This window comes from Camellia sinensis, chromosome 8 (assembly GCF_055761805.1).
Source record: "Camellia sinensis isolate YWXY chromosome 8, ASM5576180v1, whole genome shotgun sequence".
NCBI classification, from domain to species: domain Eukaryota; kingdom Viridiplantae; phylum Streptophyta; class Magnoliopsida; order Ericales; family Theaceae; genus Camellia; species Camellia sinensis.
This window is the reverse complement of record NC_138968.1, coordinates 193,509,757-193,527,912: the sequence shown is the minus strand read 5'-3', so window position 1 is coordinate 193,527,912 and position 18,156 is coordinate 193,509,757. Positions and strand designations below refer to the sequence as shown.

The window sequence follows — 18,156 nt, the reverse complement described above, 5'->3', positions numbered from 1 at the left end:
TAAAACCCCTCGGTTACTTGGATTAACTCGAATCTTGTCGGTTAGCATTACTATTTTTATTTTTATCAAAACAAGAATTACCCTATCCGGATTAGGTTCCCTAACCTAATTTAATTCTACATAAGTTACATGAATTTAATACCAAACCCTCACTCTTTAGTTAAATTCAAAATTTTTCCAAAAACTAGTACTTGTACCCTTGTACCATGAGTACCATCAATCAAGTGAGATATATATATATATACACCTTGAGAAGTGTGCCCTAGAACCTAAGTTGATTAAAAAAATAGCCCTTTCACCCTTCCCTAGGGCCGGCCATTCTAGGGGGAAGTGAGGAGCCAATTTTGAAAGTTTGTCATTATGAAAATCTAGAAAACCACAAACCTAGTACCCTAGACCTAGGATGATAATTCCAATACTAGTTCCATTTCAACTAAGTTTTGCCTAAACCTATGAGTAAGCCCCCCCCCCCCAAATCACTCATATTCCTTTAAACTTTAAACAAATCCTAACATTTCCATCCGTTTCTAACTAATGGGCTTTTAGGACTTTTTACATCAAAAATTGTCTATAAATACCAACATTCCCTAGCTTGGCAAGCACAAACAACACACTCACACACACATTCGGCTAGAGGAGAGGGAGGAGAGCAAGAGAGAGAAGTCTAGAGAGGAAGAGGGAGGAAGAAGAGAGCCTTTTTGTTCAAAGCTTAGCAAGTAAGCTACAACACAACCTTCTCTTTCATTTTCCTTTTTCAAATTCATGTTTCAAAGGGTTCTAAATAATGTTTTCAGATCTTTTATTGATGAGTTACTTGTGTTAAAAATGCTAAGAGTTGAGTATTGATTCTATCTCTCTTGTATTTTCCCCATTTCGGCACAAAACCATCTTTTTTTCATACCAATCTGTCAACTTTCCAAGGGCACACTTTCAAGCAATTTTTTTGAGTTTAATATATGTTATTTAGCATGTTTTCATCATAAAAGAAACAAAAAATTTCCCTTGGTAGAACCCTTTTCTCATAAATCTTCTTGTTTTGGGCATCTTACCTTAGAATCTGTTTTTGCAACCCACTTTCAAAAATTCTAGAAAAATGTATAAAATTATTCTGGACCTATATTTTATGTCAAAATCTTCCTTAAGGAGTTAGATTTCAACTAAAATTGGTTTCATAGAAAAACAGTGAGCGGTTTGCAAGAAAATCAAATTTTCGTAACAATTGACAAATCTGGACAGCACTGGAATGTTTTCTAAATAACTTAAAATCTAGAAAGACTATCCCATTTCCGAAATATGTTCTAGAAACTAGATCAAATTCTCTACAAGCCATAGGAAGGTCGAGTCCGGTGAAAGATCTAAAATAGTCCTTTCATGTTAATCTTTATGCGATACTAAATCTGAAAATTGTGTTATGGTGGATGTTTTATGCCCTTGAGTTCATGAGATTGCTTATTAGCTTATGATCATCTTGGCATGATATTATATGTGTTGCGGTTATGTTATTTACCTTTCTCATCTTAAGAATGCATGCTTACATGGATATTATTGTCTTGTAAGTTGGACTAACTTTGATTTAAAACATTTAATTCAACAGGAAACCTAATAGGGAGGGTATTGGATTTTCGAACACTTGAGTAATGAAAAGATGAGAATATGTGATATATGGTTTGTTAGGATGCGTTCCCTATTTGGAAGTTAAGGTCTTGCGCAAGTAGTTTTCAGGACCCTTGAACGGAGGGTTGTATTCGGACCCTAGGTGGTTTGGTGTGAGGAGGGATTCAGGCAAGGCCCTATTTTACCGTCTCTTTTGAGGCCTTGCGGTTGGCACTACGCGGTATATAACCGTTGGTAGGCATCCAGGGTTAGTTCTGCAACAAAGCAGCAAAAGATGGGGCATACCGAATAATCCGCGTCCGATTCTTGTGGTCGGGAGGACGAAATCTCTTTGGGGGCTTTCTAGTTTACTAACATCCAACCTAGCTCTTTATTTATATTGAATATCATGTTTACTACTTGATGTTAAAATTGTGATTGTGTATTGGACTGAGAAAAGGGGACGGGGTGTGTGTGTGTTTACTGGGCATTCAAAGCTCACGGCGTGTCATGCCAGGTGACGAAGTGGAACTCATAGCTGGAGACGACGAGCCTGAAACTTTCGAAGACTTTTGGCTATCTTAGGGAAGCTAGAAATTTCTTTTTGATATTTTGTAAGACTCACGTGAAGATTTAAACTTTCTTTTGGATGTAATGTAATGGAACAAGCTTTTGAATTAAGTATATTTGTGATTGTTATGTATTTATATTCTATGTATGAACCTTATCGTTGCTTATGAGACCTTGTGTTAATACCTTTTAAGATATGTCAAAAAGGCAGTGCGCTGCCTAAGAAAGCTGGACTTAGAAGGGAGGCTAATTTGACTCCTCTGGCGATCTGAAATCTTACTTGGTTATTGACCATAGGACTCATTAATGACTCTCCTTTGACTGCAACCAATAGTGTAGAATCGGGGTGTCATAACAATGCTTGAAAAAGGCTGCAGTTATAAAAACTAGATATCAATTGAGGAGATTGTTTAGTATTATTCTCACCCAGTGCTCTTCACTAAATCCATGTGTATTGTGGAATTCATTTTCAACGCATATATGTGATGATCTTGCTCATAAGATTCGTCAATTGTTTGTCATTTCTAAACCAACTGAGGCTCAAATTGAAAATTATGGTCTTCATCTTTTAAATCAAATACTTCATGAATCAGGCAAAAGTTTAATTGACTTCTCACCCATGCCACAACCTACTACAAATTGGAGTGCAGTAGTTGGTAATCGATTGATATTCGAACATCAACAACTGCAGAGTGAGGCACAACATGCAGATCCACAAATTACTATTGATTGTCTCAATAATGGACAGCGAAATGCTTATAACACACTCATTTCTTCAGTTTTTCAAAATAAAGGAACTGTTTTCTTTCTGAATGGGGGTGCTGGAACAGGGAAAACATTTCTGTACAATACGATTGCATTAAAATGTCGCAGCCTTGGGCATATCGTTGTTACTGTGGCTTCGTCTGGAATTGCATCATTGTTACTGGTAGGAGGTCGCACTGCACATTCAACATTTTCCATTCCATTAGATGTCTTGGAAAATTCACTTTGTGGGTTTAGCAAACAATCATTACAAGCTGGGTTATTTAGAAAAACAAAACTCATAATTTGGGATGAAGTTCATATGCAACATAGACATTGTGTTGAGGCGATTGATCGTATATTGAGAGATATTTGTGATAGTGAAAAGCCATATGGGGGTATTATTGTTGTTCTTGGTGGAGACTTTCGACAAATCTTACCAGTTATACCTAAAGGAGTTCCTGAGCAAATTGTGAATGCATCATTAATACACTTTGTTCTATGGAAACATATATATATATATATATATATCTTAACTTTGGATTTGAATATGCGCTTGAATCATGAAGGCCATGAAAATGCTAATTTTTCAAATTTCTTGATGGAGGTAACACTACTTTAACCTTTATTATATATATTATTTTAAATTAATAAATTGTGTTTACACTCTCACTTTTTTATTGATTTCACTTTTTTTTAAATTGGGATCAATCCTCAAGAAATCGTTAACCTTCATCAACAATACATAAATATCAAGATTTATATGAATTACTTTCTATAGTTTATCCACAATTGACTATGATAGAGACGTCAACCCTAACTTTTTTAACTGAACGCACAATTCTGTCTGCGCGTAACAATGATGTCAGTGACATTAATATTACTGCGTTGAATATCTTTCCAGGGTGATTATATATTTATCTTGTAGCAGATAAAATATCTGAAAATAATGAAATTGATCCTACCATTACAAATAAATATCCTAATGAATATTTAAATTCAGTGGATCCTCCTAGGCTGCCAACTTTTAAGTTAGAGTTGAAAGTGAGTTGTCCTATAATATTGTTGAGAAACATTGCACCGAAAGATGGACTATGTAATGGTACAAGATTGATGGTTACTAGGTGCAGCACTCACATAATTGAAGCTCAAATTTTAACTAGAGAAAAGTTTGACAATTTGATATTCATACCAAGGATATCTTTGACACCATCTTCTTCAGAAATGCCTTTTCAAATGACAAAACGTCAATTTCCAATTCGATTGACATATACCTTGACCATTAATAAATCTGAATGAGAATTTGTGAAATTTGTTGGGGTTAATTTGCGTATACCAGTGTTTAGCCATGGACAATTATATGTGGCATTGTCTAGATGTACATCCTTTGATCGTATAAGTATTCTTCTCCCTAAAGATAGTTTGGATTCTACTACAAATATTGTTTATTCTGAACTGTTGTTGTAGTATTCTATGTAGATTAAATGACGTTTTATTATAAGGTAACCATGTAGATTTATTTCTATTGATTATATAACTTTTATAAAATTTCAATTTAATAATAATTTGAAATTTGGACTTTTGTAGGATTGGACCGAAAAATCTATAGAGCTTAAAAAGAGAAATATGACTAGCTTGTTTCGATGGGGATGTAATAAGGTAATTTTAATCTCAAAGTATTTTGACATGTATATTTCCAACAAATGTACTAATGTATATTTTTTTTATTTCCACAAATTACCAGATTGTTGTGCATATTCCTCATTGGGGATACATACAAATTGATACAAAGACTTTTTGGAAAGTAATGAGGAGGAAGTTTGGGCAAACATATATTTGAAGACATGTTATTGACACATCTTTTGTAAAGCATACATATTTTGAAAAGCTTTAACCCACTTTTTGTAAAGTTTTAACATACTCTTTTGGTGTATGACAATATAACTTTAATTTTTGTTTTTTGTTCAGTGTTTACACTTTTTTTTACTGTCTTTTATAATTTGATATACAATATAACTTTAAATCTTATATGTTTGTTTCTTAATTTGCATTAAAATTAGGGGGAGTTGTTATTTTATTTGAGTTTTGTAAAGCGTGTAATACAAGCAAAATTGTTATAAATTCTTTAGAAGAAAAATATTTCAATATATTTTTTTAGTATCTTTATCAAAAAATGACACAAACTTCATAAATTTCAACATAATACATATAAATTATAACTGTATTTTAATCTTAAAATTATTTACACCGTGCCTTTAGGTACGGACATACACTAGTTATTATATAATGTGAATATATTTTTAATTGACAACACATAAAAAAATAATGTAAACATTTTCTCTCATCTGATGTAAACGTTCACAACACATTTTCAAAAAATTCTCTCATCTAATGTAGTAATGTGAACGTTCACAACATATGAACCTTCTTATTTTTAATTTTATTTTTAATTGACAACACATTAAAAATAAAGTTTATTATATTTTTAATTGACAACACATTCTTATTCATAATATTTAATGATGTGAACATTCTCTCTCATCTAATGTAGTGATATGAACGTTCATATTTGTATGTTTTAGTATAAATATTCACATTATGTAATTGACAACACAATGATAAAAATTTATTTCAAATTAATGTAAATATAATGATGTGAATATTCATTTCAATTACATGATGAGAAAATTCACATCATGTAATTGACAACACAATGACAAAAATTCATTTCAAATTAATATGAATATAATGACAGTCAACATCCTGATGCATGGGAACTACCAAAATATGATAACAATTAACATTAAATATCAACATTAATATGGGGCCTGAGAGATTGAGGGTCTTCTGGTCTTCTTACCTCAAATAGGACCCAATGGAATAGTCAAAAAAAAATATGGATTGAATGAAATAAAGCTCTTAGAAAGATAATTTATCAAAAAAACTCCCAAAAAAATCTCTCTTGCTTTGATAAACATTTGATGAAATGAGTATAGATTGTTTTTTACCTTTTTTTTCGTTAAATTTAAATTTGATAAAAGAAGAGGTTGAAGATTTGAGATGCTTTGAGAGATAGACTTCATTGATGAACAGAAAATTTTGGAAGTACCAAGGAGAAGAACATACTTTCTGAAATTGAGTGGGGTACAAATGAAGCCTTAAAATTCAATGGCAGCGACGTTACATTTTTTTTCTTTTTTCGGCAACTATTTGTAAATTCACTGGATTTTTCTTACCCTAATAAATTGATGCGTTGGCAATCCACATGAGCATATGATGAGATAAATCTCAAATGAAAATTATTACTGGTTTCTAAAGACCTGCTTAACACCAAATAATCAGCATACACTTTCAAATTACAAAAGAACACAAATTGAAAAGAAAATAATCAGCAAGGTGACCTCATTTCCCATCATCTAATATCTTCCCTAGGATAGCAACCATGGCAAATTTCGCATTCGAACAGCCAAAATCAATAAATAATACATGTGCCTATATAACAATGGCATGATGCCAAACTGGAGAAAACTTTGGTGCTATTCTGTTTCTGATGCCAGACAATCCATCAAACTAATTCTAACATGAGATCACAATACTCATCTCTCACAGTCAACCAGAATATTTTTCTCATTGTCAACAAAAAGTTAAAATTAACCACAGGCGAATTCCTACAAACTTTTGTTTTGTGTACAAAATAACTGGCTATTGTAGCATAAGTTTAGCAGCCCTAAGTACTCTACTAATTTCTAGTAACAAACTAGGAACAATAAATTACAGCCGGCTGTATTAAGAGTCGGAAAAAACATGACAAGGTTGCACAACAGAATAAAATTCTGGAAAAAAAAAAAAAAGGAAAAAAAGAAAAAGGATTTGTGAAGCTAATGAATAGCTTTTTCTCTAGGCATGTTCCACCTCAGCAGTCAGGCCATTCCACCCCAGCAGTCAGGCCTCCACACCTTGACCAGGTTGAGTCTCATCTTTCTCAGCTTCGCCTTCATCTTCTTCATCATCTGCCTCGTCAGCTAGTTTGGTCAGTTCAGCCTGGATCATGAGCTTTATCGAAGACTTTCTCGGGGTGAGATCCATTTTAAATCGCCCAGCTGGAAGAAGGAAATCCCAATATGGGTTTATCGACTTAATTAAGAACGAAAATACATGCAATGTCATTTCAACAAAACATTATATTAACTGATTTTAGACACCTTTGACACATTACTCTTTACTGTATTTTCATGAAATAAAAAATAAAAAAATAAAAAAAATTTTGTAGACCTCCTAATATCATGTTCACTGATTCTAGTTACCTTTGACACAATTTTCATGAAATTTAAACAGATAATAAAAAAATTGTACGCCTCTCCCCCCCTTCTTGGGTCACCAAAATTTTGTCATAGTTGACATCCTAACCTTGAGTAATAAATCCTAGGCCATTCAAGAGCAGGCCTAATTTCCCATTGAAATGCAATACATCCATAAGGATCATTTAAGCCACTGGAATAATGAAACATTTGGGGCTCGTTTTTCAATGCTCATTACTAAAATGCAACATACTGCTACATAGAATTTGAGTATCATCTAAACTTTCAAGGACACTTTTAAATTAGATTCATAGGCTCGACTTGACTCGACTCAATGATGCATCAGACTCGATATGAGATTTAAGCAAATAAGAATGAAGGCGGCATACCAAGTTGTTTCAGAATGTCAGTGAATGTAGCCTGCAAAACACAGGAAGAAAAGAAGAAAACACTGGTTATCCCTGGCACAATATGAACCAAAAAAAAAAACCTAATTTTCTAACCCACAACAAGAAACAGGAACAAGAAATCAACATGAAAATAGTTGCTAATCTTCATAAAGAAAATGCTCGTTTCGATTTGCTTTTTTATGCCTTCATGCTAAAAAGCAAAAAGCTTGGCATGAGTTTAATTACAAGAAAATTCTAGTAGTGCAACTTGTCCCCTAGTAATTGCATAAGAACATTGGTATGGTATTGACAACATTTTTAGATTTCTTTAGAAAAGACTTAACCACGTTAATTTTGCTATTATGCCATTTTTTATGGCAAAGAGTCTGTATATGAGCTCACCATTAGGTGCGAGGGGGTATATCTAGAAGATATATGGTAGTTCAGCCATAAAAACAAACAACAAATGTGGAGGCAGCTTATTTGGTTGCTCTTAAGAAATTCTTTCACTACAATTAGAAAGAGAAGAAATTCTTACCGTGTTGAAGTCAACTTCTTTAAGAATTTCGCATATAGCATTTCTGAGTTCATCATCACTTGGCCTTAGTTTATCTTCTTTAGGTTTGTCTTTCCCTTTTGCAGCCTTTTTCCCTTCACAAAAATAGAGAATATCTTCAGAAAGTTGATTCAAATGAAAAAAATGTCATTCAGAATTTGAGATGATTTCACAGGACAATGGCAAACATTGAGAGAATTGCTTATAAAATCATCAAAAATTTAAACCACAGACCATTAGCGCTGAAACTTCTCACAAGCAGAACAAAATATACAGCGTATGCCAGGAAAGAAAAATTAAAAAGGAAATGATTATTACCAGATTTCTCCATGGAAGCAGGTTTCTTTGGAGTTGAGGACTTTTCCTTCAAAGCAGGTTTCTTTGGAGTTGACGATTTTTCCTTCACTACTTCAGTTCTCTTCTTCCTTGAGAATGTCTTTGGAAGCGTATCACTGCTATCATCAACCTTGGAGTGATTTGAAGATGATTTCATAGGTGGTTTTTTATTGGGTGGACTAGTTTTCTTTGGGGCTGCAACTTTCTTGGTTTTTGCCTTTTCAACAGCTTCTATCTTTGCAGAGAGTTTTTTTGAACCACGTTTATCTTTACGAGTGTCTTCTTCAGATTCATCTTCAAATTCATCTTTGCTCTCTTCTTCACTCTCAGAATGCTCAGGTACCTCTTTTTTGGATGATTTCACAGGTGTTCTTTTCTTGGGTGCACTAGATTTCTTTGGAGTTGCAACTTTTTTGGTTTTTGCCTTTGCCTTTCCACCAGCTTCTTTCTTCGCAGACGATTTTTTTGAACCACGTTTATCTTTACCAGTGTCTTCTTCAGATTCATCTTCAAATTCATCTTTGCTCTCTTCACTTTCAGAATGCTCAGGCACCTCATTTTTGGAACTTTCAGGAACACCATTCACATTTTCCTCTTCTTCAAGTTCTTCCTCTTCCTCTCCTTTGTCACCTGATTCATCATCTGTTTCAGGTGCATTATCTTTCTCCATCTCTTCAGATGCATTCTCAATCTTTTTATGACTCTGTAAAATCATCAGACAAAGACAAGATAGATGAATAAAAATGAAAGAGATAAAGCAAGTTGCAAAAAATGGCAGCAAACTATTATACATGATTGCATGCCTATTATACATGATTGCATGCCTTTTATCTTTTGTATATATGTGTTTGTTTTGTTTTACTCGGCCTTTCTCAACTTCAAGGAGAAAGCTTCCCAAAAAAGGGGAGTGTAATTAAGTATTAACACCCCCATAAAAGAAAAATACATTAAAGGGTGCATCTGGGTTAAGATCCATAAATGCAGCTAAAAGATGTGGCGCACACAAACAAAGCACAAGATGTAAAAATGAGTTGTTATGGACATTTTCATAGCACGTAAACCCAGATAGCAGCAACAACACCCCAACTTGCTCTGTTGTTTTAAACAGTTCAACACAGACAGAATGTTAGTCAACTAAATAATACAATACATAAATTCCACAATGGATCATCCAACAGTTGAGAATCATTTAATGGTGCCTTTACCACAACTGAATTTTATCAAATTTATAGACCTCAGATCAGAAACTAAACCTCTTGTCCTTGTAGATACTAAACTTTGATGAGTGATATTCATCATCTATGATCTACTTCATGTCCTTGTAGATACTAAACTTTGATGAGTGATATTCATCATCTATGATCTACTTCATGGCTTTGTAGATGGCACGAAGTAGAGCGACAGAGCAGTGGTGGGCATGTAAAACAAGAACCCCAATCTTTCTTAAAAAGAAACCAACTGGAGTTGTGATTTGTACCGATTAAAAATCATGCAGAAAGATAATTTTGATAGAGAGTTCTTTCTTTTAAATATTATACTGTCAAATCTACAGATCTACTTGCAATGCTAACAACTATCGTACCTTAGCTGAGCGTTTTGATGAGATGCTTCCAGACATTGATGCACTCCGTTTGACAACCCTCTTTCGTTTTTTGCCCTTACTTGACTGGTATACAGACAGAACATACATAATATAAGAAGCCAAAGTAAATAGCAGTTATCTGACTACATATTTTTTTTTTTACTGAGAGTAAACCAACCTGCTCTTTTTCAGCAAGTAACTCAGTAGTCGTAGCATGAGGGGCCACCAAAAAGTCCATCATTATTACAACAATATCTTCCTGCGCGCACAAATAAACTCATCATAGTGACAACAAAAGGCATGCATATCTTTTATTATGACTTGGGCTGCAGTGTTATTTACCAATCGAACTACTACCACGAAAAGAATTAGATTGAAGTTTTTCTTCTTGATGATGTACAAGGCAGAGTTACACTGACAGCAACACACCCAGTCAAACTACTTAGCTGACAGGTACTTTCACAATCAAATACACCTAGTTTGACTGCATGTAAATAGGTGTCTGTCTAAGAAACACTCCATGTCAAACATGTGCCCTCACACGTCCAAATGAGTCTTATTATTATTCAATTATTTTCAGAACTGGATACTTTGGAGACACACGTGTCTATCACTAATACTCACATCAAACACATTATAAGTTCGAAAAAATTGACTTGATGAGATCCAATAATAAAATAAAAGTAAAGTGGATTTACTCCTATAGAACTTTCTGTTCACACATTTTCCAACAAGTAGAATGTGGAACATAGTTTCCTATTATTTTGATATAGTAAAATAGAAATACATTTACAATGTGAAAACATGAAGAAATAGTTATTATGTTAATGTACACATACAAAATATATATATATATATATTGGTGTCACTTCCCTACTGTGTTGTGTCCTAATTTTCTATTGAAAATTGTCATGTCAGCATGTTCGTATCGTGTTGTATCTGTTTCCCATGTCTGTCATTGTGATGATTATCTACGGACTCAAAATGCATTGATTTGGGCAGGTTTGTATCATTTGTTGATTTGGGGATATGAAGGGCAGATTTGGTATCATTTTCGTTGTTAGTATTCTGTTCTCCAAAATTGACAAAAGAAAGAAAATTGATACGAAAGCTTATTTGGCAAGTTGTTTCCAAAACTGTTTTTGGAAAGTTTTCTTAAAACACACCTGAAACACTTTTAAATTGCTTTCTAAATTTTAAAAAACTGTTTTTGCACAAAAAATAAAACAATTGGTGTTTCTGAACTTTTCATTGTTTTTGTTTCCAAAAATGAACAAAATGTTTGAGAAAGATACCAAACAGGACCAAAGCATCCAGGAACATGTAACCAAACATTTATGATATTTTCCCATTGGAGGAAGAACTACACGACACAAATTAGAATTGGTGCAAAATAAGTCAATCTAAACTAGTAAGTCAATATAAACCTTTCCATGCCATACATGCAGTGGTAGCTGGTAAGATATCAACAAACCTTCCTTGTAGTTGACTTCGTAATTGGTATGTCAAGCACATCACAGAATTCCAACAACTTCTCTTTAACACACTTGTCGAATTTTTCTTTCACTTTCATCTTTTGCTTTTCCTGCAATGATGGTAAAAGTTAAAAACCAAAAAAGCTCAAAGGTTTGTTTTGGTTAAACCATGCCACAGATCCAAATAAAATGAAGTATCCAAATATCTAAAAGGTAGACAAACAAGATAAATTCCCTATATAGAAAAAGGGAAGGGGAAAAAAAAAAGTATGCAGGAAGTACTTGAATATATGTTTAAGATGGATTATTTACCTCATTTTCATTCCACACAAAACCAGAAAACCGGGAAATATTACTTTTAACCTGAACTGCCTGCATAAGGTAAAGAAACAGAGTCAAATGGAAACAGAGTACCATAAAAAAAGAAGATAACTGGAACCTGCACGTTGTTGGCAAAAGTAGATGAAGGTACTGTAATTTCTAATCGAGGGAAAACCCTCCTAATAAGAGCAATGTTATGAATACTGTTATTGTTACAGTACGTACCGGTACTGGTGTGTTTCGGTATATTGTTTTCAGATTTATCGCTATATATAATATATTAAATATATAGTGATAAGTATGGATTTAAGGCAGTGCCTACATGTGTAGCTTTCCACATGTGCCCTATTTATGTCATCACAAGCAACCACAGGGTTGGCAAAAAAGAGGGAGAGAAAGGAAAACTACAAAATTAGAATGCATTATCAAATTCAGATTACCTTTCCCCTCCTTCCATAGAGAATCGTATGAAGCAATTTAAGAGTGTCATCATTCTTCTTTTTTGATAATTTGTATGCCACTGAAACAGAAATCATGGTTGAGACATTGACATGTAGTTCATTAATTGAGTTGCAACAAATAGATATTGAATACATTTTTGTTATTAAGTAAACATATTAAAATACAATATAAAAAATAAGCATAAATGATACGACTTCTAGTAACGTGCAAGTTTACACATAAAACAACAAGAAACAAATTTGAAGACAGTTTGTGCGGCACAAAGATTATTAGTCAAACATGTTATCATTACTTTAAGACCAAAAAAACCATTGTCAAGAAACTTCAAGAAACAAGTATTGTTCACCACAACAATTGTGAAATCAGTGGCTATAACAAGACAAAAGGCAATCCACAAGACACAATTTATTGATCTATCTGTACCTTCCAGTGATTTAGTGATTTATCTGTATCTATCTGTCTTTGTCAACAAACAATCGCCGTTCATCAGTTCCACAACACCTTCAAGTGATTTAGTGACTTATCTGTACATATCGATCTATTTTTCACATAACGTAAATGATAAACAAAATAAGACTTTCTTGAAATTTACAACTATACCTAGCGGACACATCATTGTAACCAATGTTGTCGAATCATGATACATATTGTGTACCGTTGTACCAACTTTATGTATCGCGTATCATATCATATCATATCGTGTATCGTAAGATACGTTAACATATGTGAATATAAGTTGAAAAAATAATATTATAACACAAATTATAAATATACTGCAATTTGCAGGAATTAAACATTCAATTTCATAGATCTAAATATATTTTCTGTTGCTACGCAGCCAAATGCAAGGATTCCCTTTTTTAAAGATTGCTTTCTTTGAAGTGGGAATATAATAAAAAAAGCTCTAAAGTGAGAACCACGAACGTGAATGTGCTTTCAGAAGTGAATGAGATCTGAAAAGGCAAAAAATGCTTTCCTATTTTAAAGTGTTGAGACTTTTGGGATTCATAATTTATTATTATTATTATTATTTTTGAACAAATGGACTAATGGATGTTTAGTTCCAGTGGCAACACCCAACCCAACCACTTACATATTTGTTCAGTTAATAGTCCAAGTGAGGCCAGCAAGCTATTTAGGAGTCGTTTGGGAAGTGGGTTGGCTATTTTAGCTTGGGTTAAAAAGCTTGGTTTGGGAAGGACTTTTTGGCTTTTTTGACTTTTTTTTGTGAGAGAAGAGTGTAATGATTATGGGTTGAATGTGATGTTTTGTTTTTTGTGGCTAAAATAGCCTATTTTGTCTTTTGTGGCTAAAATAGCCAAAAAATTCCCAAATCAATCTTCCCAAACGGAGCTTTATATTTTGTTTCTAAACAATCAATATATGACTACGGCCTCGTATGGGAAGTGACTATTTTAGTAGACTATTTGGCTTTTTGGTTATTTTAGTAGGCTATTTTAGTTTTTGTGTTTGGGAAGATGAGATGAATTTTTAGTTGAGTTGTTGTATTGAAAAGTGTGTTGAAATGATGTTTGAATTTAAAATGACAAATTTGTCCCTAAATTATATTTTTTTAATTGGATGTAAAGGGGCAAAATGGTAATTTGACCCTTGATGTAATAATTTTCGGCTGTGACAGTGTAGGCACAGCCTACACTGTCCGGCTGCAGCCTATATTTTTTTTTTTTTTTTTTTTTCAAAAAAAACTGTGAACAGTATTGACTTTTGGGCTTATTTTGCATCTTAGGCTATAATAGCCTTAACTCACCCTCCCCAAACAGCGCCTACATCAGATCAGATATAAAGAGTGATTTTATCTTCAATCAATATATGACTACATCAGATCAGATATAAAGAGTGATTTTATCTTCAGGGCTCTCTCTCTCTCTCTCTATCCGATCAACAAGAACATCATGCAGCAGCAAAATTATGTTATGCATCAGATCAAAACACCACCACAAACTCATATTTGGCGATGGGTCACTCCCTTTTCAGAAATATCATGGCAATTGGTCACTCCTTGTTCGAGAAAAGCAAGGTGATGGATCGCTGATCTGCAGATCTACCCAAGATAAATGACATACACAACAGAACTACTAAGATGACACCTGCAAAGTATTGTGCATGTCTGTGTCTAAAGAAATGTTGAACTATAAAAGATGCCGTCACTGTACATCATGACCCAAATGTTCAAAACTCTGCTTCTAGAAAAGATCGTACCATATCCTCATGAGTTATGATTCCCAATCTATAAACCAGCTACCACATCATCAATATTGGGTCCAACAAACTTCTATGCACAGCACAGTCGTAAACTGAATACAAGCTATCACACCTTTAATTAAAGTGGAGGATAATTTGATAGTTTATTTCATAAACAACCCCCTTCCCCTAGGGCAACAAAACTAACAAATATAATCACACTTTCCAAGCTGAACATGGGGTCTTAATAGTAATACAGTTGTCATTTAGCTACTTTTAACACCAGAAAAGACCAAGATTAAGCCCCTTCCAGCAAGATAAGAAAACAAAAGCATCTCCAATCAAAACATTTTTCTTTCTTTTCGCTACATGTTAAACTCACAAAAAAACAAAAAAACAAAAAAAAAAAAACAAAAAAAGAAGAAGAAGAAGAAACACTATCAAATATTCTGATGAAAATCCAAAAAATTCATTCATTCATCTACTGAAATCAGACACATAATAGTTCAATAAGAATAGCATCAGAACCAAAGCTGTTAAAAGTTCAACCAAGACAGGCGAGCAAAATGGGGGAAAAAAGGTTTTAAAATGTACCATTAGGTATGTCTTTCAGTGCAGTACCACGTCCCTGCAATTCCAAGGTAAGACGTGAACTAAATCTTGAATAAAACAGTCACAACTGAACTTTATTCTAAAAAGCTCAAATGCAAAAGATAAAAGTAAAAACACCTTTCCGATATGGAATTCCTTGATAGATTCTTTTTCAATGGATGCGACCAATCTTTCTACAGATTTCCGTTCCCGTACAGGGCGTCCAGTTGGAGAAAGCATGGGGGTTTTCTGCTCCTCCTCTTCCACTTCCACTTCCACTTCCAATTTATTGCTCTTGGCTTTCATGTCAGCAGTCTTCCCTTTTCCACGCCTCTTTGAGCCTTTCTCTTTTTTATTCTCTTCAACCTTCTCTTCTTCCTCCTCCTTCTCCTTGCTCTCTTCATTTTCTTTTGCCTCCTTGTCTTCTTCCATTGCCTCACTTATTGTTTCTTCCTTGTTTTCTTCTTCCTCTTCTTTAATTTCCTTTTCTTCTTCTTCTTCTTGGTCTTCTTTACTTTCCTTTACTTCTTTTTCTTCTTCTTCTTCGGTTTCCTTGCCATCTGGGTCCATATCCATTTTATGTGTCTCGACTTTCTCATCATCTTTGCCATCTTCTTCCATTTCTTTTACTCCATCCTTTTCTTCCTCTTTCTTATGAGGAACATCTTCACCCTTCTGCTCATGTGTGATAGTCCCGTTTGCTGCTGCCTCTGCAACTTCAGTCACTGTCTCTTCTTCGCCCATGATTAAATTCAAAACACTCTCCTTGCCGAGCCAACAAACCTTGGCAAGCTTGCACCTACAACAATCACAATAAAAATCCATTATCTTTAAGTTAAAAGAATAAAGAAAAAAATAATATAAATAACAACTGGCTCCAACTTGATCTGAATTTCACTTTGGTGCTCATTTTCTAATTGTAACAATTAAGTCCTCACACTTCAATAACCTATATTTCAATCCACATTAACATGTTTTAAGGGAATTATAGGGGTTCAAAAATTATCGGACACATTTCACTTTTCACCTCCAATTTCACTCATATTCCACTTTGATCTCTCATGTTTCAACTTTCACTAAAAAATTAAAATGGCAGGCCTAGCTGTTAGACCAAATGAAAACCCGGTTGAAGTTCTTAAGTACTGCAACTGAAAGGTAATGGACAAAAGTGAAATTCAAATGAAAGTCAGAGTTGGAGAGGCGAAAAGTCTTAATTATTATTTTTTTCACTAAATTAGTTTTAAGTTATTTTCAAAAAGTTTCAGAAAACGGATACTGAAAATCAAACCAACCAAAACCTGATATTTTGAAATTAAAGGTGCAATGAAAAAAAGTATCAAAGAATCTGTTTGAGGGCAGAGGGGGAGTAAAGGGAAGTGAAAATTTTCAATTTTGCCTAAAAATTGAGAGTATACATAAATGGAAAAATTTACAAGCCCTAGCAAAATCCAAAACTATACCACCACAATCAGCAATTAAGAACGCAAAAAAGAAATACAGAATTTCATCAAAGAATCGCATAAAGTAGCAAGAAAAATAACAAAACCCTAGGCTGCAAAAATGCAGTCTTTTACCTCCAAAGCACATAAACAGAACAACAAAATTTCAGAAAAAAAGTTTACAAATTGTGAAATGATTGACATACATGAATTAGAGATTTGGGGGTAAAGGGAAGTGGAAATTTCATTTTTTGCCTAAAAATTGAGAGTAAACATAAATGGAAAAAATTTACAAGCCCTAACAAAATTCAAAACTATAAAGAAAGCCACAAAAATACAGAATTTCATCAAAGAATCGAATAAAGTAGCAAGAAAGTCTAATAAAATTGAATGTTTAGCGAAAATAACAAAACCCTAAGCTGCAAAAATGGAGCTTTTTTTACCTCCAAATCACATGAACATAGCAACAAAAATTCAAAGGAAAAAAAAACACAAATTATGAGAAGATTGAGATGATAAGAGTTAGAGATTTGGAATTTACAGTGATTTCAAGCCACTCTAGTCGCTGATTCGAAGCTGTCTCCGTGCTCGCTCTCACTCTCTCTCTCTATTTTTTTGTTTCAACGATTTCACACTTCGAACCTCAGAGTGGAGGCACTTTCTGATGAGGGGAATATTTTATGTAATGCGGACTTCAAATCCGGATTTTAAAACCAGTTAAATGCCACGTCGGATGAGTGTGTCAGAACGGGCGAAATTCTGAAACTATGGAACTGCGGTGGACGGCTGAGATCTGATCTTCAACAGCATCTGTCAATTGACGGTCATGAGCGTCCTGTTATGGTTGACTCCATTGCAGCGAAATCAAAGGCCTTGTTTGTTTCGTGGATATAGGATTTGGACGAATTTAATGCTTTTCTCTTCTTCTTTTTCTAAAGATAAATTTGTCTCCAAGACAATGCGCATCTGAAATAAAAATTGATACGTTTGGTTTTTATGATAGATTTTAGGTTTATCAACAAAAATATACAAATGCCTATGGATATTTTATTTTGCAAATTCTTTTCGAAATTTGTTCTCATTGAATTTTTCTAAAAACACTATTTTTTAAAATGTTTTAATTTATTTTAAATTTTTTGAATTTTTTTTACCAACAAATGAAAATAAGTGTGTTTTTTATAGCATTTATTATTTTATTTTTTCAAATGTGAAAAAACTAAAAACAAAATAATTGAAAACAATATCGGAATGGGCATTTGAACGAGATAAATATATCTCAAGGCAAATTTCATTTATATTTATCATCTTATAGTTTTGCCATAGTATTAACAAAATCATTTGGTACACTTTCTTTAAGATATTGTTTTGTCATGCATCAATGAGAAAAAGTAACAAGTATTTAGGGGTTGTTTGGAATGATTTAAATAAGTGTACTTTTTGTCTTTTTACGAAAAGATGTATGTGTAGAAAAGTAGAGAGGTGATGTAATAAAAAAAAGATAAAAAGATAAAAAGATGGATTATTTGGGACTTTCCAAACTTGACCATAATTTGCTTTGTAAGCAATGTTTTTGTTAATGAAAGCATTTAATTGTTATA

The 18,156-nt window shown here is 33.5% G+C and overlaps 1 protein-coding gene across 1 annotated transcript; it reads right to left on the bottom strand.

Annotated features, from left to right (window-relative positions):
* Positions 1 to 6,510: 6,510 nt before the first annotated feature.
* LOC114298219 (DEK domain-containing chromatin-associated protein 3-like) lies at positions 6,511 to 17,286 on the bottom strand. The gene is made up of 12 exons (XM_082884840.1): positions 17,100 to 17,286; positions 15,258 to 15,918; positions 15,123 to 15,156; positions 12,305 to 12,384; positions 11,856 to 11,915; positions 11,543 to 11,653; positions 10,247 to 10,327; positions 10,069 to 10,152; positions 8,469 to 9,189; positions 8,133 to 8,245; positions 7,595 to 7,625; positions 6,511 to 7,007 (listed from the first exon to the last, which is right to left on the bottom strand). Exons 2-12 carry the CDS (start codon positions 15,861 to 15,863, stop codon positions 6,850 to 6,852), a joined length of 2,079 nt encoding a protein of 692 aa, XP_082740966.1. The 5' UTR covers positions 15,864 to 15,918; positions 17,100 to 17,286; the 3' UTR covers positions 6,511 to 6,849.
* Positions 17,287 to 18,156: the final 870 nt, after the last annotated feature.

Excerpts from the sequence above, each read along its gene's own strand:
- LOC114298219 (XM_082884840.1), bottom strand. The coding sequence starts at position 15,863 with ATGGGCGAAGAAGAGACAGTGACTGAAGTTGCAGAGGCAGCAGCAAAC. Across the intron at positions 12,385-15,122 it reads ACTGAAAGACATACCTAATG|TGGCATACAAATTATCAAAA; the intron begins GTACATTTTAAA and ends TTTCTGTTTCAG. Across the intron at positions 8,246-8,468 it reads TGCTTCCATGGAGAAATCTG|GGAAAAAGGCTGCAAAAGGG; the intron begins GTAATAATCATT and ends ATTTTTGTGAAG.